General features: G+C 46.1%; 1 protein-coding gene across 3 annotated transcripts in view; it reads right to left on the bottom strand.

Moving 5' to 3' along the window:
* Nucleotides 1-4,704: 4,704 nt before the first annotated feature.
* The window catches only part of CASP7 (caspase 7), a 37,006-nt gene continuing 14,763 nt past the window's right edge, over nt 4,705-26,947 (bottom strand). For 2 of the 3 annotated variants that reach the window (XM_069459851.1, XM_069459853.1), the window contains exons 3-7: nt 12,428-12,564; nt 11,886-12,014; nt 9,106-9,281; nt 8,609-8,738; nt 4,705-5,049 (exon numbers count right to left, since the gene is read on the bottom strand). In XM_069459851.1, the coding sequence (XP_069315952.1) occupies nt 4,823-5,049; nt 8,609-8,738; nt 9,106-9,281; nt 11,886-12,014; nt 12,428-12,564 (799 nt within the window). In that variant the 3' untranslated portion in view covers nt 4,705-4,822. Of the gene's footprint in view, nt 5,050-8,608; nt 8,739-9,105; nt 9,282-11,885; nt 12,015-12,427; nt 12,565-22,326; nt 22,362-26,947 lie in introns of those variants that run through there. The other variant, XM_069459852.1, reaches the window with a different exon arrangement.

Raw genomic sequence — 26,947 nt, 5'->3', positions numbered from 1 at the left:
AAACCAATGGAAGGGGCTTTCCCTCTGGCTGCATAAAGCAGACTGACCTGATCAAAAGATCAAAGGGGGCAATTGACTTCCCTTCCTCTCCTTGTTATCGCAATATATTGCAGGAAAGATGATCAAAAATGCAAGCAGACCTGGCCCAAATTATTTTAAACACAATACTTATCTCTCAGGTTAATTTAATTTGCAGAGAGAATCATTTACAAGTCAATCTGTCACCCTCCTCCATTTGTCCTCCCTATCACCATCTGTCACTCCTAAACAGAATTACCTGTACTCCTCACTTCCGCTCCCCTCCAAAAAGACAGGTATAAAAATAGCTGAACTTCACTGGGATATTGGGTGATCACTCTGTGATTTCTCTCCATGCACATGGTATTGTTAAACCTTTCTCATTAATCTGCCTTAATTGTGAGCTGATCTTTCAGTGAACTTTGTGGGGAGAGAGCAAATCTCGTCTGACCCCTACAAAAGCATAGGAACAATCCTTAAGGCAGAAAGAGCAAGCCAAGAGTCCAGTGGAGCATCTTCCATTCTTGCCTCTCCATGAAGCTCATGTCATTGTTATCATCACCATCTCCATCTTTGACATTTACTACTTATTGATCACTTTGTGCCAGGCATTGCACTAAACACTTCAGACATCAACTCATTTAATCTTTGCAACATTACTATCCTCATGTGTAGATGAGAAAACTAAAGGATCGCTTATGGTTACATGAGTATTAAATGGTCAAAAGATAGAGCTGGGATTAGAACTTGAATTGGACTCAGAGCCTAATTTTTAAACATGAATGGTTAAAAGCACCTCTGCTAAAAAGTTTGATCCTGTGCTGATTGAGATCTGCCTTAAACAGCGGAAGCTGGAACTAGCAAAATGGGCCAAACCTGTCTTGCCCTTTAGACTTCCCTCTCCCAAGTCCTTCCTGAATTTCATGCTATTTGCTGAGGTCAGGCCATCAAACCTCAAGAAATGCTCAGCCTTGAATAGCTGCAGCCACAACCCCACATGTCCTCCAAATTTAAATCCTTTGACATAGTTTAGCTTTAAACGCTTAAAACAAATTTGTTAGAAAATTATAGTGCTGTAAATATTTATAATGCCATCTAAATCAAAACTCACACCAAAGCCAACTCATTGTATTTGGCTTTGGTGATTTCAAATGTTGGAGGGCTGTTCGTGCATGAATCTACAAACTAATGGAGTTTCCGTGTCCACATCAACACCATGGTGGTGGCTGGGGCTTTCCAAATATGCTCTTTGAGTGTCTTCGTGTTAATGATTTATGAATCAAAAAGAATCATTTGCCATCTGATCCTAAACAAAGCACTGAGGTCTATGCACAGTGGTGAGGAGAGACAATAATTCTCCGAGTATCCACAGGGCTCCAAGGACAGGTGGGAAGAGACACCCTCCAAGGCTTCAATGGAGAACCAGTTCTGGGCCAATGAAAATATGCAAGGAATGGCTCCCTTAATCCCATTCTGTTTATGAGGACATTTTAACGGCTGCAATTCATATTTGCAGACACTTTGAGAACACATAAACAATCCTATTATATCACTCAGCAGAGGCTTATTTAAAATGGAGACTGTAACAGAGTAGTCGCTCCTCCTCTCATAGATAGGGACGCATACAATTGAGAGTGGGGACTATGTAACAGAGGGAATGGCCTGAAAAAAAGGCAAAAAAATACCTCCTGTCTCTTTAAAACTTCCCCCACTCTTTTTGGGAACTGTGGCCTGGCCTGCGTCCCTGCCTCCTCAGGCAGGGCAGGGAGAATGTATTTTGCTCTTTCACAAGGCAAGCAGTGTAGAAGAGCCTTTCGATCTGCATAACTTTGAAGAACTCTGAAGGATCACATTCCTCCCAAAGTAAGTAATACCTGGGCTACTGCTATTTGTCCCCTGGCTTATTGACACAGATGAATTGCTGTAAACAGGTGACCAGCACAGCTTCTCACCTGGCCAGGCAGTCCTGGGTCACCAGAGCAGCTGGTAACAAGCTTTCAAGCGATGCGCTGCAAGATTGGGGACAACATAAAAGATGTGTCCACCAGTGGCTGTGACCTTTCAGTAGATGTCATTTTCCTTCTCACAGAGGGGCCTTGGTTTCCTTGAGCTTTTAGATCATGTGACTACAATGAACTCAGCACTTTGAGACCTATTTTGAGCAATTCATAAACATAATGGACTTATGATGGTTTATGGAAATATGCTCAGAGAAAAAGCTTAGGGCAGAGCCTAAAGCCGTCTGTGAACGTATTAACAGCTGAAACTTTAAATAGCCTAGTGCCCTAGTGGCACCTTGAGGAAAAGGAGGGAAAAAAATAAATAAAAACAACAGAAACCCAGATTTGAGCCCATTCTGCCAGTGAGTATGTCACAGCCACCGACTGCGCTGTCTTCCTCATGGCACAAGAGCAGCATTGGGAGCGGGACTCCCGCAAGGGGAAATGGGTTGACACCAACAATGAGAACTGGGAATGTACCTTTGCCAGGACTGCGCGCTCCTTTAGGGTCATTTGTTGTCAGAATTTTGGAAGATAAAAAGACTGGAAAGTTTAAGAATGGAGGTGTGACTGAATGCCTACCAATGTGAAAGGGGATTTCTGATCTTGATAAACAAGTGCCCATGAAAGTATTCAAGGACAAAGACTCTTTCTTAACAGCAATTTTATATCTCTGATCTAAGGAATATACAGTAAAATTCGTTATTTGTAACCTATAACTTCTCAGAGAATCAAGGAAAAAAATTAACCTTGACACTTGGGGTCATTTCTTTCCCTTTAATGAAGCTTGCAAGGCAAGTAAGTAGCGTGCTATGGTTTTTACTTCAAATTGCAAGGCACTTAGGCACGGTTATTTCTATGACAGGGGCCTTTAATAGGATAGCCTATGTTCCAAAGAGCCACCTGTGAATTCTGGGAATAGTAGGGTAGATGCTTGTTGATCCTTGATTCGTGATCTCCACTTACATTCTGAATATCTGGAATATTTTAGATGGCAGGAAACCAGGGACAAGTCTAATAACTGGCCCCAATTTAGTTTTCTTATTTGAAGATATTTTTATACCATCTGATTTTGTTGCCGAATTAATAAACGGCAGCCCATTGCAAACATTTTTCTAAGTTGATTAACCCTTTCTATGAGAAGTCTTGGTTTCCCAAGGGATTATTTTATGAGTGTCCAGCTTAAAAACAGTATGTGTTATATTTTGTGTGAGAGTAAGTAAGTAGGACCATTCTTATCCTGTTTTCTTATTTCCCCACCACCATAAATAACTTTAAACGGAAAACAAACCAGGCTGGTTAGGAATTAAGCAATCACATTTTAATCAATAAATACGAACATTTTGTTAACCAATTAGGCAGAAAAAAATAGTACTTTATCAAGAATTCCAAAGATAACACCACCTTGAAAACAAAGTGCCAAAAATCTTTGCCGTAAACTCTTTCCCACTTGTAGCATTAGAGGTAACAAAAATTTATCCAGAATAAAGTTTGGAATAATCTACAAAGTTCCAGATACATTTTAAAGCTAAAACAGATTATTTGGCACATACGTAGATTCTCTGACAACCCAACGAATAGATGACTGAATGGGTGCATTGCTGAATATCGGGGAATGCGATCACTTACATTCACATTGTGGGCCAAGCTTACATCCATTTCTTTTGCCTCCCCCGCCTCACTGGCCCTTGCTCTGCTCTGTACCAAGCAAATCACTCTTCCCAGGACCCCGGCCAGGTGGTTTCTAGGTAGGGCTGGAATGATAAGACGACTTGAGGGAAGGAGAGGCGAGGCCGGGGTATTTCTCTGTATCTGACTCAGCCCTGGTCTCGCCTCCATCTCAGGCAGTGGCTTTGTCATTGCCATGGCTCCATTTTCCACAATCCCTTGGTGGTCCCAGCTCCCACCAGGCAGCCCTCACCATGGTTCCAGATCCTCCCATGATCCAGCTTCTGGACTTAGGATACCACGCCTCTTCCCATTATCCTCAGAGCCTTAGCTGTGGTAACAGATTCTTGCTATTTGGCTTCTCTTTTATCATCTACGTAAGTCAATTTCCTGTATTAAATTCTATTGGCCAGGTATGGCTCACACCTGTAATACCAGCAGTTTGGGCAGCCAAGGCAGGAGGACTGCTTGAGGCCAGGGAGCTTGAGATCAGCCTGGGCAACAAAGACTGTGTCTCTACAAAAATAACATAAAATAAAAATTCCCTCTATTGAGGGAACAGAAACACCTAAAACGGTTTCTGTTTTCCGAACTTGATCCTGACTGATACATCTTAGAATCATTAAGTTTTTTCCTCCTCTAACATATCTGGGAGTTTATGCATGAGAATCTGCCCTAAGCCAGCGAAAAATCACTCAAGTCACACTCAATACCCACTTTCTACAATACAGGCCAATATCGCCTGTTTTATGTCAAACACTGGGGTTCTCTTTGCCGAGTGCAAATATGACTCTGACTCTACTAGTGTCACCACCAATTATAGTGGACAAAGCCCAGAGCCTTCTCCAGAGGTCACTTTTGTTGCATGTACTAAGGGCCATAACAAGGTGAAAGAAATACAAAGAGAAAATTAATCTTAAGAGAAAAATTACAAAGTCATCAAATGAATAACGTTATATAAAAAAAAGTCTCTGAAAATTCAGAGAACATATAACAGCACCAGAAAGTTTCTTCCCTGTTGAATCAATACATTTTCCTGAAATTAAAATCCTGTAGAATTTCCAGGTATTTCAAGAGCATTAAAAAAGAATCTGATTCACCAATGAATGATCTGTAGCTTCGGAGCTAGGATGCACCTAGGAGAAGTAGAGTTCTTTGGTGAGCATGGAGACCACGCAGGGGATCTGCTTCTTCTCGTGGAAGCGCGGGTCATCGGACTGAGACTCGAAGTGCCTGGCCACCCTGTCGTTCACCCTGGTAAGGATCTGCATAATCTCCAGGTCTTTCCCGTGCTCCTCCAGGACAGAGCAGAGGGCCTGCACGAACCAGGAGCCCCTTCCCGGGCTCCTCCACGAGTAGTAGCCTTCAACAGGAGAGAAAGGAGAAGATCGATCAGCTAATTCTGCTGGCTGCTCCACTCATGCAGGACAACAAGCTTTCAGTGTCAGGGCTTTCACACCTGCTTTTCGGAAATTATTTCGCTCGACTCTGCACACAAGTCACCAGTGAGAATTATGCTGGCGTGCTCAGAGAGCAAACGTCTTTGATTTACAGGGTTGCATGAAGATGCTCAAAAATGCTTTGGGTGTTCCAGCACGGACCACAACATCACAAAGGGCCAGTGTTGGTGGATGCTGCCAGGGCACCCTCCTGCATTGGTTTTGCTGGATGTGCCCGCATGATACATATCCAATACATGAGTGGGTGTGAGACCCATCTCCATGTGAAGACTTCCAAAAGAAATGCTGGAGGTGAGGACTCTGGAACTCCTCACCACCCTTTTGGGGTCAGTGCTACGTTCTAATCTAAACCTAGAGAAGGAATCTGCAGGGAACCTCGGAGAATTCTGAGATGTGTTCCTGCTGTTAGGGGATACAGAACTAGAGTTGGAGCCTGCTAAAGAAATCCAGAGGCAAGAGATGGCTAAATGCCCAACTGCCTTAGGGGTAGGGCCAGGACAGCCTGCTGCCCTGGCAGGGCTGGCACTGTCAGGGCACAGGATGTGTTTCTTGTGGACCACACATGGTCTACGGGAGAGGAAGCTGACTCTTGGGTTGTCCCGGGTCCTGTCTACAAGTCCTGTTGAAAGGGCAAGGAGACCTCAGCAGAAAGAGAACGCACCACTACCCTGGAGGATGCCCAGGGGTTGAGGAAGGAGTCACAGTGCCTAACCAGGGACAGAGGAGCAGGAACACAAGAACTCGAAAGCCCCCAGCTTTAATCATCTGACTAGTCCACAGCATGAGGTTGACGACTTGGGACTCACGTCTCCCCCCTCCCATTCTCTCCCTCTTCCCCTCCCTCCCTCTCATATTTGACCCTGAAAGAATCTAAAAAGGAATCTGGCAAGTGAGGACAAGAGAAAGCTGAAGGCTCCCTTAGCACTTTAGCCCTACAGCAGGTCTGATCTAGAATTGGGAGAAATTTAAAACCAACTCAGTTTCAGGGTTTTTAGTTATTATCTCAGACTGGACATTCAGGTTACAGTATTGAAACTGTTTGTGACTTTAGAAAGTGACCACGATATTGTCTAATATCTTAGCATGAGGAACAAAGCTATGAACCTGCTGGAGTTTTCACCCAGGGGCCAGGGAAGATTCCACCTCCCTCCCATGGCCCCAGTTTAAGAGGACAGCGTGAGACAAAATAAAGTTGTATTTAGTTTACATGATGAGCTTGATGAGAACTGGGTCGTCATCATCATCATCATCTCTAACAAATGGTTATGGAATCAACGTACAATAAACAGAAATAACCCGTGTGCATAAAGCAATTGAGTGCACTTAGAATTCTCTTCTGCAGCTGCCAGTATTGGAAACTACCAGCATAAGGATTGAGCTCAGTGGCTTTAGTGGCACGACAATGCATTTCATTTGTAGTGTGGGGCGGTCACACACATTATTTCACTCAATTTAATAACCTGGCGAGGGGGGTGCTCCAGGCTCATATCCTCTAAGCCCTGTCCTACAGGGTCTTCAAGGTAACCATTTGAAAATACAAGTCTCAGCCTATGACTCCCTGCCCTAAAACACTTCCCTTGTACCCCCTTACCAGGGTGAAGTTCGGGCTGCTGAGCACAGCACACAGAGCCCACCACGACAGGGCCCCTTGTCTACCTGTCCAGGTTTGACCCGTGCCATGCCCTGTCACACCTTATGCTATGGACTGAACTGTGTCCTCCCAAAATTCACTTGTTGTAGCCCCACCCCACAATGTGGTTGTGTTTGGAGACAGAGCCTTTACAGAGATAATTAAATGAGGTCACAAGGGTGGGGCTCCGAGACAATAGGATTGGTGTCCTTATAAGAAGAGACACCAGAGAGCTCATTCACTCTCGCTCGCTCGCTCTCTCTCTCCCTGCCATGTGAGGATTCAGCAAGGTGACCACTTCAAGCCAGGAAGGGAGTCCTCACCAGAAACCAAATGGGCCGGCACCTTGATCTTGGACTTCCCAGCTTCCATAACTTGGAGAACTAACTTTCTGTTGTTTGAGCCACCCAGTCCAGAGTATATCGCTACAGCAGCCCAAGCAGATTGACATACCGTGTACCAGCCCGAGTTTTACCCAATGCATCAGGCTACTTGACCCCTCAGCACTCTAACTGGCAAGCCACCCTTCTCTTACTCCGGTTTGAATTTTTAGGACTCAGAAGGACGGCCTCTCTCACCTGCCTCCCCAGAAGAGTTTACCTTCCTCCTTTAGTTCCTGCAGACCTTGCTTGGAGCATCTGTGACTCTATTCCTGGGTTTGTTCACACAGACACGTGCCCGTATTACCCCGCTCCCTCTCAAGAGCAGGAAGATCAAATTATTTCCTATCTTACACCATCCTTAAAACTTGGGACGTTATCATTCTCAAAGATCTCATCTGTAGATCCCATCAGAGCTGGATTTTCAAACACAACCAACCTATTTATCATAACCAATACGTCTGCACCAAGCACTCGGCAAACCTACTAATAACAGCGGGGAAAATTCTCAGTGATGTTTCATCCAAAAACAAAGGAAGGACTTTCACTGAATAGACTCAGTCAAACACAGTGCTTGGTAAACAGTCAGTAGGCTTGCTCATTACTGGCGTTTGCTGGTACCTGTGTACAGGCTGCAGGGTAAAGGACGCCTGGCTGAGCCACAGCTCTGCTGTGTCCCCAAATCTCTGTCTCATCCTTGACACATCACTTGAGCTCACCCAAGCTCAGTTTTTTTTTCACCCATAAAATCAGGACAGCAATAACACCTTTTCTAACTACCTACACGATTATTATAAGGATGACATGAGAAAAAAGACATGAAAAACACTCTAAATTGTAAAGCACTATAAAAATGTATGTTCTTATAATTCCCAATAATAATTGTAATGATAAATGAGGGACTTCAGCCCTCCCAGAAAGAAAAGTGAATACGCCCCTGTGGTGGGCAGAATAATGGTCCCCAGCGATATCTGTGCTCTAATGTTGGGACCTGTGACGATGTTACCTTAGGTGACAAAGAGGACTTTGCAGATGTGGTTGGGGTTAGAGGATGGGGACGAAGCGAGGGCCCTGGCTAACCCAGGTGGGCTCTGTCGAATCACAGGAGTCCTTCCCCAGCTGTGGTCAGAAAGAGACCAAAGTGAGGAGAGAAGAAGGGTCAGAGAGACGTGAGGTTTCTGGCTTTGAAGGTGGAGGAAAGGGCCACAAGCCAAGGAATGCAGGAGGTTAGAACACGCTGGGCAAAGGCGAGGAAATGGGTTTCCCTCTGGAGCCTCCAGAAGGAACGCAGCCCTGCCAACCCACTCGGAATTCTAACCTCCAGAACTGTAAGGTAAAAGCCGCCATGTTCACAGTAATTTATTAAGCAGCAAGAGGAGACTAAGACATGCCCGAGTCTGCATTTCAGTGGCGAAATGAGCTGGTGTGGTTAGGAGACAACGGACTTGGTACCTGGAACTGTGGAGTAAGCGAAGAGAAAGTCGGCTTCCACTGGGATCTTGTACCGGGGATTAGCGTCTGTGTCATTGATGGGCCCGGAGTCGGCCTGGATGCCGTCGTCAAGCTCCGTCCCCCGGCAAGCCTAAATGTCAATCAAAGCAGAGACCACTCCATGGGGCTGGGTACAGAAATGTGTGCTGTTCCCTGCTGTGCCCCAGTGCCTAGAGCTGTGCCGGGCACATACCAGGGGCCCAATGACAAGATGACGGAACTGGTAAACGAATGAATGTTGTGTCGAATGACTAAGCAAACAAAGGTGCTGCCGTGTCTTAAGCCTTCATAATTTGTGATCCAATGCAAACACCTATGCCAACATTCCGACAGCAAAACAAAACCCGCATCTGCAACCCCCCACGGACACAGCACGCAGATCTGCAAAAATGACTCCCTCCCTGTCACCGTGTAACCTTTTCCCATTTTCAGTTAGATTGGCTTTGAAAAGTGATTACCTGAATGAAGAAGAGTTTGGGTTTTTCTAAAAGGGTCTTGCATCTATCCCCCCTAAAATGGGCTGTCAAATCCTTTATTGGGGTCACACCATCTTTTCCATAAATTAGATTTTCTTCTCCATGGCTTAACAGGATGCAGGCAAAGCAGGCTGACTTTGAATGGTCCTCTTCAGAAGCTGCAAGCAAACGATGTGAACGGTGAAGAGTTAAAACACAGGTCTTGTGGGACTTCGGATGCAGTGTGCCCAGAGGTAACCTGGGTAACCTCTCCAAGGACAGGACTTTATCTGCACTGTCCTCTGAAGAGAACGAGGACCAGTGGGGAGAAGTTAGAGGGAGGGAAAATTCTAGCATTCTCACGCAGTCTGAAAGCAGAATGAGGCTGCCACATGAGGAAGGGAGCCCCGAGGGCCACAGGTGTTCAAGCCGCCACAGGAGGCCGAGTATTGGGGCCCTGAAGGGCACGGCCCTGCTGTTGGCCAGTTCTGTGACATTGGGCACCTTAACCATGCTGTGCCTTGCTTTCCTCGTCTATAAGACAGAGATCATAGTGCCCATTCAATGAGTTAATATTTGTAAAGCAGGCCACATAATAAGCATCATGCAAGTATTTGTTAAAGAAAATAAAATATTACACTAATTGAAATAAGCCAATCACAAAAGGACAAACACTGTAGGATTCTGCTTTTAGGAGGTACCTTGAGTAGTCAAGTTCACAGAGAGAAAGTAGAATGGTGGTTGCCAGGGGCTGGGGGGAGAGGAAATGGGGAGTTAGTGTTTTGCAGACAGAGTTTCAGTTACAGAAGATGAAAAGACTCTGCAGACAGATGGTCGTGATGATGACACAACACCATGAGTATACTTACTGCCACCGACCTACACACAAAGGGTTACAATGGTAGATTTTATGTGTATTTTACCACAATTAAGAAAACAAAATTAAAGAAAAAGAAAGAAAAGAAAAAAATGCAAGATTGGCTGTCAATTTAGGATACTGAGGAATCACCAGTCATGTAGCCAGTTGGCCTAGCTTGAACTCAGTTAAGGTTCTGTGATACTAACTAACTAACAAACATATCCTTCCTTCTTCTCTATGATCAATGATGGAGGAAGAATAAGATTTAGAATTTTTTGAGCATCTACTATGTGCAGACACTGATGTAGGTACTTCGTACAAGTTACCTTTAATCCCTATAAGAACTCCCCATCCCTGAAATGTAGGTAGGCTTCATTTATCTTTATGTCAATGATAAAAATTGGAATCTTGGAGAGGTTTCATAACTTTGGCCAGAGGTGGCACAACCTGTTGGAGCCTTGGAGCCAGGCTTCAAGCCCAGGGCACTGCAAAGCCCTTCTGCCTCACTGGTCCCAAATAGAGCAAGTGTGGCCTCCCCCACTCTCATCACCGAGACACCTGTGCATTCGTCTGCATGGCGATTTTTGTACTAGTTTTGATAATAGAGGTGCAAGGCGATGGTGATGAAAGCTGGAATTCTTAGCTTATTTTAAGATTGGATGAATTAGGACAGAGTTAGAAAACGACAATTTTGTCCTCAGTGGAAGTGATTACACGTACAGTCAAGAAAAATAACAGCTTTACTGTTTTGATAGGATAATAAACAAGAATTCTGTGATTGTGACATGCTCTGGGCCTGAGTGGAATTCACAAGAACAGAAACCTTCACAAGAACAGAAGCTACAATTGGGACAAGCCCTTATACCTACATAGGTCGTTACACTTCTCAAAGCATGCTCCCAAACTTCCTCACTCCCTCCCCAAGAAACAGGAGGAGCTGGTAACATGATCTGCATTTCAGGAAAGCGAAAATATCAGGAAGGTACGGGTTGCCTGGCCTGGGTGGCCCAGCTGTTAGAAGTTGGGCCAGACTCAGAACTCCAACTCTTGATTTCTAGTGTGCTCTGTCCTGTGACCTACTAGGGTACAAGAGGTCAGCTTGTAAGATTCACGTTTGAAGAAAACAGGAAAAGATGCCTAGTTTAAAAGAAAATAAAGAGAGCGTGTGGTCTTTTCTTTTTTAGCTGCATAGCTAAGAAAAGCAGCAGCGATTTGTGCTGTGTTCCCATCTAGTGCCTGTGGGTCCACGTCTAATGAATGAGAAGGACATTCCCTTCAAACACTTGCCCTAAATGCCCGAGCACCCATGGCATCCGTTAGTGTGATAACAGGAAATGCATTTGTCCTGGAATTGGAACACCTGACCTTGGGTTTCAATTCTGCCCCTACTAATTATACCTTCAGTATGTCTTTTAACCTCCCTGAAGCTCTGTCCTCACATTTATAAAATGGGCATGATAATATTCTGTTGGCCAATGCTGTGGGGGTGGTGTTAAAGATCTGATTAACAAATTAATGAAATAATTTTGTGAACATGCTATATGAAAAAAATAAAGTAGTTCTGAAGTACATGGGGATTATTATTCTCTATCTGCCACCAGGCAAAAGTTTACACTTAAGCTTCCTTCTGGACAGGATAATATACACTTGTTACTTCCCAGGAATTAGCCTTTTCAAATTGTGACCATCCTGTATATACAGAACCTATTTCTCTTGCTGGAATTTAAGCTGATTTCATCTTTTTACAGAGAGACTGAGGTTTCCTGAGAGACCTGCCCACCCTGGGACAGGAATGGACCGGCCAGGAGGAAGGCAGGCTTCCCGTGGTGAAATCCCTCTGTCCTGAGAAGACGTCCTCCTGAGACCGCCCGGGCCCTGCTCCTCTAGGGGGCAGGAAGAAGCCAGAGGAGCCGTGAGCACTCACCTTGTTTAAGCAGATCTTTCATCATGGCACAAGAGCAGTCATTGTGGACAACCACGTCAAAACCCAGGCTCCGGAAGCACTTGGAAAGGGCATCTGCATCTTTGTCTGTTCCGTTTCGGACGCCCATACCTGCGGGAACCAAGCCAGAGTCCACGGCTGAGCAACCCCTGGCTGAACCCGCGTGAGGTGTCTGCAGGCCAGGCCTGAAGTATGTCCCCTCCAAGGTTGCAATTTACATGAAAATGAGAAGCAAATTCAAAGGAGAGGCTAACACCAGAGCCTGCCCACAGCAGGTGAGCCTCCTCAGGGTCAAAGCCCAACAGCTCCCCTTTGCTGCAAGTCCCGAGCCAGCTAACACAGAAGGTGGGACCTCAGGCTGAAGGTTCTCGATTCCCCTGCATCCCTTTCCTGGGGACATAAGAATCCCACCTTCGGAGGGAGGGGTGTCTGTCGCAGCAGGTGCATTTCTCCCATGAGTGTCTGATACAAATTGGAGGAAACGGAAGGGACCAGGGAAGGGTGGCCCACGCCCACACACCCACCTGTCACCCTATCGAAGTTCTTGTTGTTGATGATGATGCACTTGCCCACCTTCTCAAAGTTCATGTTATACTGATACGTGGGCACCCGGTCCCGCGTGGTCTTGACTGGTTGCTCGGAGACATTTTTCTTCTTCTTACTGGGGAGAAACAAAGCCAGCCAGGGGTTGTGGAAGAAGTGTGGACAGAAATGACTTTACTTACTCTTGACTTTGCTACTATTATAGTGTGAGAGGGGGTGTCCAGGAAAGCTGCGATGTCTTTGAGGGAAAGACCTGGGTGGACAGATGGCTGTATCACTGTCATGTTTAAACGGAACAACAGGATCCCCTGGGAAATTCTGTTAGATGCCAGAGAAATACAAATTAAAATCACCATGTGATACCCGTACACACTCACCAGAATGGCTACAATGTAAAAGAAATTGAGTGTTCAGCACCTGGAATTATCACACATTGCTGGTGGGAACCTACTTTGTATATCCATTGTGGAAAATTAGTAGAATCTGCTAAAACTGAGCGTACACATATCCTAGGACAGAGCAGCTTCCCTGGGAAATGCAAATGTGCACCAAAGACAGATCCACACGTGTTGACAGTATTAATAGTAATAGCCCCAAACAGGAAATAATCAATATGTCCACTTACAGTAAAATAAATTGTTGAATGTTCATATAATGAAATACCATACAATAATGAGAATGAAAAAACCACAACCATGTGAAGCAACATGAATGAATCTTGCAAATATAACACGGAGTGAAAGAACCTGCATACAAAAGGGTACCCATAAAGCTAAAATAACCAAGACCTGGTATCAGAAGTCTGGAGACGGTTTTCCCTGTGCTGGGGGCGTCAGGACCAGAAGGGACATACAGACTTTCTTGAGTGTGGGTTGTATTTTGTTTCCAGGTATGGGTGCTGGTTACGTGTGTGTGTCCATCAATGAAAATTCAACAGTGTGTGTGCACTTTTCTATGTGGATAATTTAGTAACATTTACGTTAAAGGGGAACCAAGGGACAGGGCAATTAAAAAGGGACTTTAGGCCCCAACCAATCTCCAGACTCCTGGCAGTTCAGTTTGTCACAAGCCTGGCATGTGGCACTGTGCTGGGCGCACGGGGCACCGTCAAGGGCAGAGGAGCACACGTCCAGTGGGAGTGGGAAGCTGCCTTGGAATCATCCACTCCAGTGTGAGCTCCAGGATGGAAAGGGATTTTTATCTGTTCTGAAAATCGCTGAATCCCTGACACCTTGAACAATGCCCAGCACATAAGTTGCTCCATAAATCTTTGTTACATGACTGACCGAATGGAATCTTAACCCCTCATTTTACGGATACACACAGAGGTCCACAGGGAGGCAGGAGGGTGTCCCAGGCCACCCAGCTAGTGCTGGGCGGGGCCCAGTGGAGCCCTGTGCCGGGCGCGTGGGTTAGAGCGCTCTGCCTGCCCTTCTCCGCAGCTCCCAGCCAGAGCTGAAGGCAGCAACGCGATGGTGAAAATCCAGCTTATTACCTGCCGAACACGGGGCCAGGGCTACCTCACTCAGGTTTCCGTGGACTCTTCTCTGTTGGGGTTCCTCAGACTCTCCGAAAGGACAGGCCTTTCCCTTTGCCACCTCCTACCTTGCTCCTACCTTGCGTGCAGGAGGGAAAGGCTTTGGAGAGTGTCACAAAATTAGACGGGAGATGCGGAGGAAGTAGGTACTCCCCGCGACGTCTTCTCCCCCTTGGAGGAGATGAGTATCAGCAAAGAGAGTTTCTGCGACGTCCAAGGACACGCCACGCAGGCAGGGTAGGATTTATTTCCTTACTGCCGCCCTGTTAATGGCCCCTACTGACAGCGTCCTCTGTGTATGTCAAAATGTGTGTGCACAGCCTTTCACAGACACACGGAATCTTTGGTCCTCAACAGATGCCTTAGAGGTAAGTACGAAACCCCCTTTATAAATTGATAAAAGAGTACAAGGCGAGAACTGTGGTAAAGGCCTAGCTAAAAACAAGGCACAAGCCAAGCTAAAAATAACGATAATAATTAGCTGCTGTCCCCCTATTTGCTTCTCTATAATTGCCACTCTGGAGCCACACAGCTGGGGGCCATACAGATTCTTAGCTTTCTCCATAGATAACATCACCTTTTTGAGACCAGCGGACCACACCGAGGAAATGACTCGGTTGGTTTTGTGACCCGCACCCAATGGTGGTTCTGCCCCAACATAGCCAATCAGCAGACTAAACTGTCTATGCCAAACTGTCTTTAAAAACCCTGTCTCCCAAATTCTTGGGGAGGCGGATTTGAGAAATTTCTCCCATCTCCTCGCTTAGCACCATGTGACATAAGCCCTTTCTCTGCCGTACGCCCTGCTGCTGTCTAAGCGTCTGGCTTCCTCCTGGGCGGCGGGCAAATGAACCTGGCTGGGCGGCAATGGGTAGAGGGGTATGATCATGCCCCTTTTACAGGCAGTAATAACTATTAACATTTGTCAGTGCTCACTATGGGCCTGGTTCTTGTTAAAACTCTCATCTGCATTTTCTCATTGAATCCTGACAGCTACTCAAAGAGGGAGGCAGACGTCATCATAACCCCCTTTAAGGGGGAGTCATGGAGGCTCGGGGCACGTAACGGGCTCAGGGCTGTGAGTGGGCACAGCAGGTCCAAATACAGCCGGTTGGACCTCAGCAGCTGTCCTCTTGCTCGCTAGGCAACGGTGACCTCCAGATGGAAACAGCAGGTTATGAGTTTCTGGATGAACCCAAACTGGGCAGGTCACTCGCCTCCAGAGAAGGCATCCCATGTTCCTGGACCCAGGACTGACAGGGCAGGGTCCAAGTGACCCTCCAGGGGAAGTTCACTCAGCAATCCACCCTGGGAACCGTCGCCCCACAGAAACCACCTGCCTGTGTCAGCCTCCCAGGCTGGGTTGGCGGCTGGCTCAGGAAAAAGGAAGGTGCGTTGGGAAAGCCAAACTCGAACCTCTTAGAGTCCCAGCTTTCTCACTGGTATTATAAAAACAGGCCAAGTTATCACCATCACGATCCAGTGGGATAAGAGGTGTGAAAGTGCTCTGAGAACTTCAGGATTCAAGATAAATCCAGAGTACTTTTGTCACTATTCCTTATTAGTACCTGCCACCTACCGGCCAGGAGCTTTATAAAATCCCTGCCTGTTCGCCCAGCCATGCCGATTTTGTACAGATAAGAAAGTTCAAGTTCAGAGCTGGGATGTGATTCCTGGTGACCCAGCCCCACAGCGTGTGCTTCCTCTACTATAATACTGTTTGTTCAAAGAACTAACACTGTCTTTGATATTAAAATTCAGGACAGGACTGACTTGTGCCTTTGTCCAGGTTACTTTTGGGGAAGTTGGAGTATAATCTGTCACCTTTCTTAAACTAGGTCCCCTGACCCCGTTAACCCCTCAACAAAAGCAGCTTCAGGATGGGCTTCATCCAGCCTTCTCCCCAACCCTTCAGAAAATACCAGGATGGGATAAAAGGAGAGAAAAACTGAATAGGTACAGTAGGGTTTTTTACATATCAATTGTAATTCACAGCAAGATTCCTGGGTCCTGTAGCTAATTTAAGATCATTCTAATACCCTAAAAGTAGCATGAAGCCTGGCCGGCTGGAGGTCGCAGTTTATGCACCAAAACCCTTTATGGGATAAAATTCTACTTCCATCTTCTGCAAAACAGATCTCTATGACAACCCCCAAGTAATAACCAAGCTGTGTGGTTTTTTTTAAACTGCGATGAACTCATCCTCAGTGACGAGCAAAACAAAACCACCAAGCATATTTTATAAGAAAAACAGGGTTAGATATAAGTTACGTGAAAAATAAAAGAACTCTGCTTTTATCGGAATAGAATTTGGAAAATTACTGGTTAAAAAAAAGAACACAATAGGGGAAAAAAGATAGATACAACTTAAAGAAAACACTGTCCATGGTTACGAAAAATAGCTTAAAATTGAATATGAAATGCGATTCTTACCCCTGGCAAATATCTCAAAAGGGCAGTACCCAGCCTGCCCCTAAATTGAACTCTTATTTTTCAAAATGAACTTTTAATATCTGCTGCCTCCTTCTGGATTTCAGTCAGTCAATATTCATTTTTCCTTTTAACCAAAACAGCTTACCTAGCCTGCCCCGAAACTGAACTCTCATTTTTCAAAATGAGCTTAATATCTGCTTCCTCTTTCTGTATTTGAGTCAGTCAATATTAATTTTTCCTTCTAACCAAAATAGCTTTTTGTTAAACCCAGGGCTTCCCAGACCACAGATGGGCATTGGAGAGAGATTATCAACTCAATCTTATTGAATCCATCCTGCTAAGAAGAGCTGGCCTCGGGAAACTCCATCCACAGCTTAACTTTGGGGAAGCAAACCCTGATGATCAGCTTAAACCATGTAACCGGAGACAAATAAAAGGTGGAAATGATAGTGGAGAAGGCATCAGAGAGAAAGCACTGGAACAAAAGGAAGGGAGGGGAACTGAAGTCCACTGCATGTAGATATATCCTGCAAGAATGAGAGTCCAAGAGCTTAGGCTGCCCCTAAGAGCTGTGATGTTTGGGGCACCTTCTTTCTCCTGGGATCATCCCCTCTCACCTCCATTCTCCCTTGGAGCCTACAGTGAGAGCCACCATGTTAGGAGAAAGTGATTTTCCCATCCCAACCCCCACCCCACCCCCAGCCCTGTGGCCGTCACTGATTGGTCCAGGGGCGCCTGATCCCAGGCCGGGCCAATCAGCCCTCATCACTGGGAATTTGAGAACTGAAATTGAGAAAAAGGGCCAGGCTCTGTCAAGGTGGCTAAAATGACAGTTGTTGGTGGCCATGTTGCAGTGTGTGGCCTGAGGTGCCGAGATGACAGACTGGCAAAGTGGAGGCAGAACAAAGCCAAGGGATGAGAGAAATGCGGGAATGGAGGAGTGGAGCGGGGCACGGTTGAGCCCAAGATTCCTGTGGCCTCAGTCTTAACCTTTAAAAATAGAAATCAGATCCCAACATCACCACTTCAAACCCTCGCAGGGCTCCCGTGGAACTCTGTTCTAGGGTTCCTGGAGACCCCTCAGGATCTCCCCTGCTGGCCGTCTGTCCCCGTCCCTGGTGCGGTGCTCCCCTGCTCTGACTGCTCCCGGAGGGTCACAGGGTGTGGGACCCAGGACAGCCAGGGCAGGCTCACGCCCTGCTGAGCTGGCACCGTGCAAGGGTCCCCTGTCTCTGCACACAACAATTCCAGTTCACTGAGCAGCTCACTGAGGCACCGTCCAAGTCACACCATCTCCTGACCTGACGTCCACCTCCTAACTGGCCTCTCTCCAAAGTGAGCTTTTAAATGAATAAAAACAATAAGCCCAATCACATTAGCTCTCTGCTGTCCAGTGGTTTCCCCATGTGCTGAGAAGGAACTCCAGGGTCCTGCCTACAGCCCACAGGGTCTGAGTGACAACCCCTCATCTCTTCCCACTTTCTTTCCCTGCCCTGTTCCACTTTAGAAAACCTTGAACTTGCCAGCTTATGCCTGTCTCAGGGCCTTTGCTCCTGCTCTTCCTTCTGCCTGGGCTTCTCACAGCTCCAATAGTCCCAAGTCCCCCTCCGTCACTTCACTCGGATCTCTGCTGCCACCTCCACCACTGCCAACCAATCATTCTCTGTGTCCTGTCCCTGTTTTAATTACAGAGCTCTTGTCATCTCCTGCTAGAACACGAAGGCAGGACTTGGACTAGTTCAATGCTATTCCTCCAGCTTCTAGAACAGTGCCTGGCACATAGTGCTCAATATTTTGTGAATGAGTGAAGAGCGTTTCATGCTGAAGGAATATCATGGGCAAAGGCCTGGACAGCCCCCAGCTTAACCAGGTGCAGGTCTGCCTCAGCAGGGCTGTGTCCAACCCACGGAGCAGCAGGGCATGTCGGAGGCGGGTGAGGGAAGGGCACATGGGTGCCTGCACTGCCATTTGGCCAATTCTTGTTGCACGGCGGCTGCAGAGACGGTAACTAGCTAGAGATTCAGGCTCAAAGATCACGTGTAGGAAGGAAACTGATTTCTGAGAAGGAACTAATCCAGGGCAGCCTCCAGCTGCTGATTCTGCAGGAACACAGGACAACGGTGTTGCTGGAGTTTCTTTTGTGTGGGTGGGAGATCTAATGCTACTCGAAAACATTTCTGGAGGGACATGTTTTCTTCCCTTACTTCCCTTGACTCATTTCCAGTTTCGAACCTTAATAGCACACCTCAATGAAAAGAGCTATCTGGCAGACTTAAGTTTATTCAATTAGTCTCTCGCCTGCAGGACAGGTATAAAATGCCAGTTCAGTCTCCACTCCCTGGCAGGACCATAAAGGGAGGGTCTCTAATCAAAATCACACAGCATTGTGAACAAGAATGAGGAAGCTCTCTATGCTCCAAGGTGGGATGATCTCCAATAAGCAGCGTTAAGTATGGAACAAAACAAATGTGCAAAACAATGGGAACAGTATGCTGCCTTTTAAGGAAAACTGAGAAGAAAATAAAATATTTTTAGATTTGCTCACGTTTGCATAAAGTGACACTTGAAGGATGGGGTAGTCGATAAATCCATGGATTCTGGGGCTGGACTGCCTGGGTTTGAATCCCTGCTTCACTACATAGCTGTGTGATCATGGACAAGTTCCTTAACCTCTCTGTGCTTCAGTTTCCTCAACTGTAAAAAGGACAAAGTGATAGCATCTACCACAGAGCTACTAAGCAAGTTTATATTCGCAAAGCACTTAGAACAGTGTGTGGCCTGTAGTAAGTGGTAAATAAATGTCATGGTTGTTACTGATGTTATTCTTACATATCATTAAGAGTGGTTATCTGTGTTATGGGGAACATAGTAGGCAAGAGTGGGAGGAAGAATTTTGACTGCATATCTTTTTTATTATATGCAAATAAGTTAATTATTTAAAACGTTAAACTAAAATTTACCATTTAATAGTAAAAAGTCACTTGCTGCAAATGGATTTCAAGATCTGGCCTATTTTGAAGATTACTGGATTCACTTCTTGGCTCTGTACACACCCCATTTTTCTGTGGCTTTACCCTTCTCCTTAGTCTTTTAAATTTCTTACTCTTCTGTGTGCCAATAAGAACAATAATAAATACGGTTATAACAAATACCATTTTGGATCACTTACTGCTTTGCATACGTTATCCCATTTAATCACTGAAACAATTCTGTGAGTCATTAATCCCATTTCACAGGGATTAAATCAGCTTGTCTAAAATCACATAGCTAGAAAGGGGCAGAGCTCAGATTTATTCCGAGACCTAACACCAGGTCTCCCATTCCAGCATCTCTCACCTCCGTTAAAAATTCAGACTCCCGGGCCTTGCCCCAGCCCTAGAGAATGAGTCTTGGGCCAGCCTGGGCGTCTTCCTGGAGATGCTCAGACCCTCTGAAGTTGGAGGGCCACGGCATGAGGCTGTCTGCCTGCTGCACTGCATGGGCCCTGTTGGCTCAGACCTTTGACTGCTGTCTCTGATTTCGTTTCAAGACCCTCAGCTATTTCCAGAGCCCATGGGAGCAGAGATGTTGGCCCCGCGTTCCTGCGCGGTGGCCGTTTGCATGTCCGTGCAGGGCAGGGAGCACCAGCTCACTCTACTGCATCAAAGGCCTCTCCAAGTGGGCACGGTCCTTTGGCCCCTTGGCTCTGGGCCAAAAGGTGGAGCCTGACACGCCTCAGGAAGCATGGCCTTCTGTTAAGGTGCCCCCTGGCAGAAATGCAGGTATATTTAGGGTCATGGGTAAGATTTATGGCTCTCTGTGAAACCTGCAAGGCCTCCTAGTAGTGACAGCTGAGCTGAACATTCAACTGAAATTAACCACCAAAATGCTTCCAGGAAATGTCACTGCGGACATGTTTTCCTTAGAGTCTCCTTTGTTTGTAACAAAACATTTGGAGTTCCCAGGGCAGCCCTGTGTGAGCAGTAACACTCTCACAGCCAGACACAGGGATGCTTTGCGCCCCCAGTCCTAGCAGATAGGAAAGAGTTACCGTCTGTTTGGAAATCAGCTGCTGGAGCCAAGCAGATCACCAGATAAACAACTGCTATTGGACAGAAGAAATGGCCTCAAGGGCTCCAGGGAGACTGTGCTCATTAATTAGCCAACTGCAGAAAGACGGCAACAGTTCACAGCTCAGCCCCACAGGTTCTCCCAAGGGTGGGCACCAGGGAGGGGGTAGGGAGGGAAACAAGCAGCTTTCAAAGATCTAGATTAGAAACATCCCCAGCTGAAAACCAACCCCAAAGACAAGACTTTCTAAAAGTGGTTGTTCCCGTTGCTGCAGGTTCCTATGGCCTTTCTGCAGAAGATGCTGGAACACGTGAGAACTGCTGTCACACAGACCCCCGACGGGGGTTCAGGGGCAGAAAGAAAAGCCCACTGAGGTTGTTTCAAGTCCAGATCAATGGACACAAGTCTTTCTCCTGAAGCTGATGAACGGTACAAACGGTGGGCGAACCATTTCAGGTTATTTCTTAAGTCACCAGGAACAAGGACCATGAATACTTTCATAGGCCATGCTTTGCAAAGCGAACCCACAGCCATTATCCTGTTGATTCTGCAGAGCACAGACAAGAGGCAAAGAAAGACAAAGCAACTAAAACCGGCCAGGGCATTTTTTAAGCCAGATTCTATCACTTCCCATTCTACCCAACCCCCCTTTTTTTCTCCCTTTGCTAATCCTCTGCTGATACACCTAGCTTTGATTTGGCCCTTCTGACATTCGGAAGACTTTCGCCAAGATTACCTTGCTGAGAAGAAACACAGGATTCTTGTTTGGGAACTTACCATTAAGTGCAAAGTCCGTGATAAACCAGCCTGGTGAATTAAAAGTTCTAAATCCTCTTAAAAGCTTGTGTGTTCCACAATTAATCGCCGATTAAAAAAAAAAAAAAAACTGGCTACTACATCACTGTGTTTAGTGCCAGACAAACAAGATCACAACAAACTATGATATCCCTGCAGGACGACTTATTAAGTGCACTCAAGTGTGCACTAAAATGCGGTGGGAAGTTAATTAACACAGCAGGCTGAAAACGGTGCTTCCTACCCGTCCTTCCTGTTTCTGGGTGTTACAATCCCTCACCAAGGTGGGCAAGGACCATTATCTTCATTTCTCAGATGTATTCAGCTAGGCATAAACCTCACTAGGACCACAGAGAATGCCAGCATCGACTATCTGGAAGGAACCAGATTATCCCAATTTCTCAGGCAGAGACATTTCTTGCAACCTCAGATTTCAACAGCGCGGGGCCAGCTCAGTGGTTTTCACCACAACAAAGCCAAGAGTCAAAAAAATTACAGCCAAGCTCTGATGGTTATTTACATGAAAAGGCCTCCTTGAAGAGCCTATAGCAACTCATACCAGAAAACAGCACAGGATAAAAATATTCTGCGTACTTTACGATGAAGTGAAAAACCTTAGAAAGTGTACGATGGATTTAAACAATCCACTCTGGGTCCAAGTATAATTTTCCCCACCATTGGAGTGGATAAATATAGGTTTTATCCTCTCACAGATCCCCTGGGCTGCTCGAAACGTGAATTATGCCTTTCTATATTTGGAAGGGAATATAAGCATGCAAACCCACTCCTATTTATTTTCTAAAGCATCTCCGTGAATAGGGTTCCCGGTAGCTCTATCTGCTTGCAGACATTCATCAGCAGGAAAGTAAACACACCACCAGGCTCCCATCTCCCCAGGGCTGTTTCATTCGGAACTAGAGCTCTGGTTTTCATAGCTGCTTTGTCTAAATATTTTTGGGATGATTCATTCATGGCTTCAGCATTTCAACGGAGGGCATCCCCACAGTCCTGACATACCAAGGCACAGAGCAAGACAGAGAGGGACAGAAAGAGTGCAGGCAGTACCTAGCGTCTCCGTCTGAAAGCAGCCCCCTTTGCATCAGAACTAGGCTTCGCCCTGCGACGACAGGGAGCGAGTTTCCTTCTTCTCTGTAATAATAAAAACTCAACATGCTTGGAGCTCAGCAGGGGACCAAAGACTGGCACAGGCCGCCTGGCCCTGAAGGCCTGTGACTGAATCAGCAGTGAACTGCACGCTGGAGTTTTCCATAGGACCATTCAAACTCGGGCTGGGAAGGTCACACTGGCCTCCCCCTTCTCTGCTGACCGGCAGAAATGCCCCGGCTCCCCATTGTGGCACCCCCAGCCCGGGACGGCTCCCTATGGAAAAAGCAACTCTCTAAGAGCATAGGGTCCAGAGGGAAAAGACCAAATTTCCACAGCATGCAGTCAGGAGCACAATCTTTAAAAGTGAAAAACTGGAAACAAGAGGGGAATGGCTAAGCAAAACATAGAGTATCAATAGAATAAAATTTCACACAGCTACTTAAAGCTGATGAGCGTGCACACACGGTCAACCCACCAAAGCACCAACTCTATGAAAGGCTACAAAACAGCACACACATGAATGGCAAAATATGTAAAACTATATATAAGTAAATGAACAAAAATGGGAAATGAGTTTGTGGTGGTGAATCCAATAGTTCATGTCCATTGGGCTATTTTTTCCTTATAAAGGTATTTAAACTAATAGTACAAGTTTAAGAGACTATGGAGGCAAACTACAAGTTTAAGTACAAGTTTAGAAGACCATGGAGGCAAACCAAATCCCTTAATTTTCACATGAGACACATAAACATTTCCCAGTGTTCTTGCATGAAGTGAATGATCCAGGGTCACTATACTTTCCCAGCTCAACTCTCCAAATGCAACAAGGAAAATGCGAACACACACAACCCAAAACTCTTATGAAGCAAGCTGTTCTGCGATGCTTTTCTTAATTCCCTGGTTCAGGGTCACAATCAAGGAGAGGTTCGCACTTGATGAAGTAAGGCCCCAACACCTGCTACCCCGGGCAAAGCCTCCCGATCAGTTCATCTGCCATCCTCAGGTCTGCTAACGAGAGAGAAACTGGCCCTATACATTCTTTTCTGAAACTCAGTTTGCAAAAATACACTGACATGGACAAATAAACTCCATTTAAAATAGGCTAAGGAGAAGAACAGATCCCCTTCCCCCAAACTTATGAACCTCCACATTTCCCTCTTCCCCCTAAAAAAAGGTATACTGAGGCCTCTGACAATAAAAATTAACAAAGGACTTAAAAAAAAAAAAATCACCCAGGGGAAATAAAGGGCTGAACTGTCTTTAAATAGCCTCACAGATTGAGTGGCAGGGACAATGATATATCTGCGTTACGGCTGCAGCGTCCAGCTTTTAGACCAGCTAACATGCTTCAGTCCTCAGTCGTACAAAGCCACTTCATCCATCTTTTTCACTTTCAGCCGAGCAGCATACAAACTCACCATCACAGATCCTTGCCAGACAGAAATCCAGCAAGCTCAGGGTTTAAATGTGCAACGCCCTACCTGTGGATACATTTCTTACTTGTGGTCACATGTTCACGTGAGAAGCGACGGTTGTATTTTCATAGTACTTTTCTATTAACCACACTTAATCTTTCTAAACTAATAGTGTTTTTCATCTCCATTACTATGAAAACATGATTATTTACTTCTTTTTCTTACTTTTTCTTTTCATCTTTATTCTTCCCCTCTAGAAAGAGGAGCAACCTAAACCAACTGGAGGTGTCTCACGCATGTGGCAGCTACGGCTTTGCAGTCCCTAGACCGGGGACTGTTTTGGCGGTGCCTGCTCACTGCTCCTGAAATGTGCATCTGGCCCTCTTAGAAAGTCCACTGCCAGCCCTGTTGGGACAGCTGTCCACGTACCACCCCTCAGCTGAAGAGAAGCAGAAAGGGAGCAATTTACATGAAGAATTAAATTTGCTGATCCACTTGGGTGGAAGAAAAAAAAAACTGCTCTGTGGGTGGATTAATGCAGTTGAACAGCTCAACGCCACCACAGCCATGAGTAGCACTTGATGTAAGCGGAGAAAGCCCTGGACCCTGAGTTAGGCCTGGGTCGTGGTCGTGGTCCTGCTGGGTGACTACACTTAACCTCTCTGGTCTTACTTTCCTGAGTCATAATGAAGGAAATTAGATAAATGATCTTTTAAGGGATCTTTCAGTTTTAACATAATGATTCTATGATTGCTTCCTCATCAGGTACATTCAGGTAATTCAGGAAGCTGACAGTTACTTTAATTCTCACGACAATCCTGTGGACAGGTATTAGTGTCTCTATTATGCAGATGAGGAAACTGAGGCTCTGAAAGGTCACGTGACTTGCCATAGTCCCTGAACTGGTGAGCGTGAGGCAGTGCCAGGATCTGAACCCAGGTTGTCCCACTCGACTCTACCACTTCTATGACTTTCTGTGGTGTTACCGCTGCTTCATATGGCATTAAATCTTTATTACTCTCTCTATGCAAATTGGGAGACAGGCATCCAATATTCTGGCAGTTGAAACTGAGGGCTTCCTTTATGGAAAAGTAAATGCCCTGGGTATATTTTAATGTCCCTATTTTTTTTTAAGGGGGCCCAGACCTGGCCTTTTTCAATCAATAAACGTCACTGCACAGCTTTTGCTTAATTTGGAACATATTCTTTGGAACAAGGTCTGCCTTCTTTGTTCTTGTCTCTAATTCCAAAGCATTGCTTCTTCTGACACATTCTCCCCGCTCTCCGAATGAAAAGGCATGTCGCCTTGATCTTCCTTGTAATTATACAATAACACATTTTTTTATAGGGACCTGCTTACATATAACACTCACTGGTGGAGAAGCCCAAGGTGCAGCCAGGAGAGAGAGCTGTAACCAAGTGGCATTTATTAACCTCCAGGGGGAAAAAGGCTGGAAAACAAAGCTGATGCCAACGATAAGGCTCATGTGATGGAACCAGTGCCTCAAAAATCGGAAGTTTATGGAATATTGAGAATGAGCCTTTTCTCCTGCCCTCTTCCACTGGTGACCTGGAAGATAAACAAACCCCTCAGCAGGGACACAAGAAGCTCTACCAGAGCCTGGGAGAAATGTGAGACTGTGCGAAATTTGTTTGCTACTTTGTTTTGTATTTTCTTGAATTCTGACCTTGAGCACAGCTCAGAAAGGAGCCTCTGATTTCTCAGGTTCCTAGAGGAGAACATCTCCTGGGCTGCTGGCCAGGGCTTGGGCTTGGACCTACAATGGCTTCCAGGGCCTACGCCATCAAGACAAACTCACCCTGTGTGGGGCTTCCACCCACTGTCCCAGATGGAAGCTGCATCGGTGGCCTGGACTGACCATCATTTCCACCCTGGCCCGGAGGCTCTGCCAGTCCCCCGGAACCGCGCCGCCCCCCCCCCCCCCCCCCCCGGGCCTTTTTCTGACAACTCAAGTTCCAGCTCCTCTAGCTCTCCCTGTCCTTCCCCTCCCCAACCTCCCACAGCTTCTTCAGCTGTATCCTGCAATTCAGCAGTTAGTTATTATTGTCTGTAGCTGTGCCTAAGCAGTTGCTAAAAACCTGACTTCCTATCTAGGGCAAGGAATACATGGTTAATTCAGATGGTAGGCCACCTGCCCTAGGTGCTCGAGGGGTACCTTTCTATCAAGAGGGACCCCTCCTCAAGTGCACAGATGACCCTAGACCTTGTTCTGTAGACTATGGTGCACAATGAATGTAGACTATCCCCATACTGATCTCCTCTAAATAATTTTTTAAAAACCTGAACATTTCACTAACTTTATAACTATTTTGAATATTTTTTCCTTTGTGGTTTTGTGTGTTTTCCAAATGTTCTTCGATAATCAGAAAATTGGAAAAACATCTTGATATTTCTTTTTTAAGAAAATTAAAAAACAGGCCCGATTACTCAGGGCCCGTGGAATGCAAATAAAACGATGCTGTGCTGCCACCTAGTGGCGGTAAAGCAAAAGAGCCACAACAGGTCTGCGGGCTTGGAACTAGAGTATCTGGGGCTCACATCCCGGCTTTTGTGGGAATGGGGAATTTCTGTGTCCCACAATCCTTGTGGCCTCCAGGGCAGGGCAGGTGGGCAGACTAGTCTTCGGTTAGGGACAGGTGGGGGCGCCACTGCCTCTCTCCTCCACTTCGCACCTTGGAGAAGGCAGCTGGGCATGGGCTAGGGGAAGGGTCCTACACCAGCTGCAAGGAGCGTCCAGAGGAGCCAGGGACGCTCCCACACGTTGCACCCCCTACTCTGACAGTGGGATACATAGTGCCCCTGAAACTGCAGAGGGGACTCCAGGATATATACTGTTTATTTTGATAACATGAAGCTTGATGTCAACATGAGTCATGCTATAAAAAAGGTACAGTGGACTGGAATGTAGATCATCCAGGCTTATTTACCTTTCCAAAGGACTTCAGGGGTGGGGGGGTGGGGGGAGGCACACCATACTACAGACCACATCTATAAAATAGAAGGTCTTTTTAGGCAGAGGGCTTCCAGCTGGTACTCAAAGACTTTCCAAGCGGTGCAGATGCCGAGCCTTATGTAGTAATTAACCAAATTCTCAACTTCCATTTGTATCTTCTTCTAACCTGGTCTGAGACCCCATGTTCCC

The sequence above is a fragment of the Eulemur rufifrons genome, chromosome 28 (genome assembly GCF_041146395.1).
Source record: "Eulemur rufifrons isolate Redbay chromosome 28, OSU_ERuf_1, whole genome shotgun sequence".
Classification (NCBI taxonomy): domain Eukaryota; kingdom Metazoa; phylum Chordata; class Mammalia; order Primates; family Lemuridae; genus Eulemur; species Eulemur rufifrons.
Note: the sequence above shows the minus strand (reverse complement) of the source record. Positions and strands in the feature narration are given on the sequence as shown.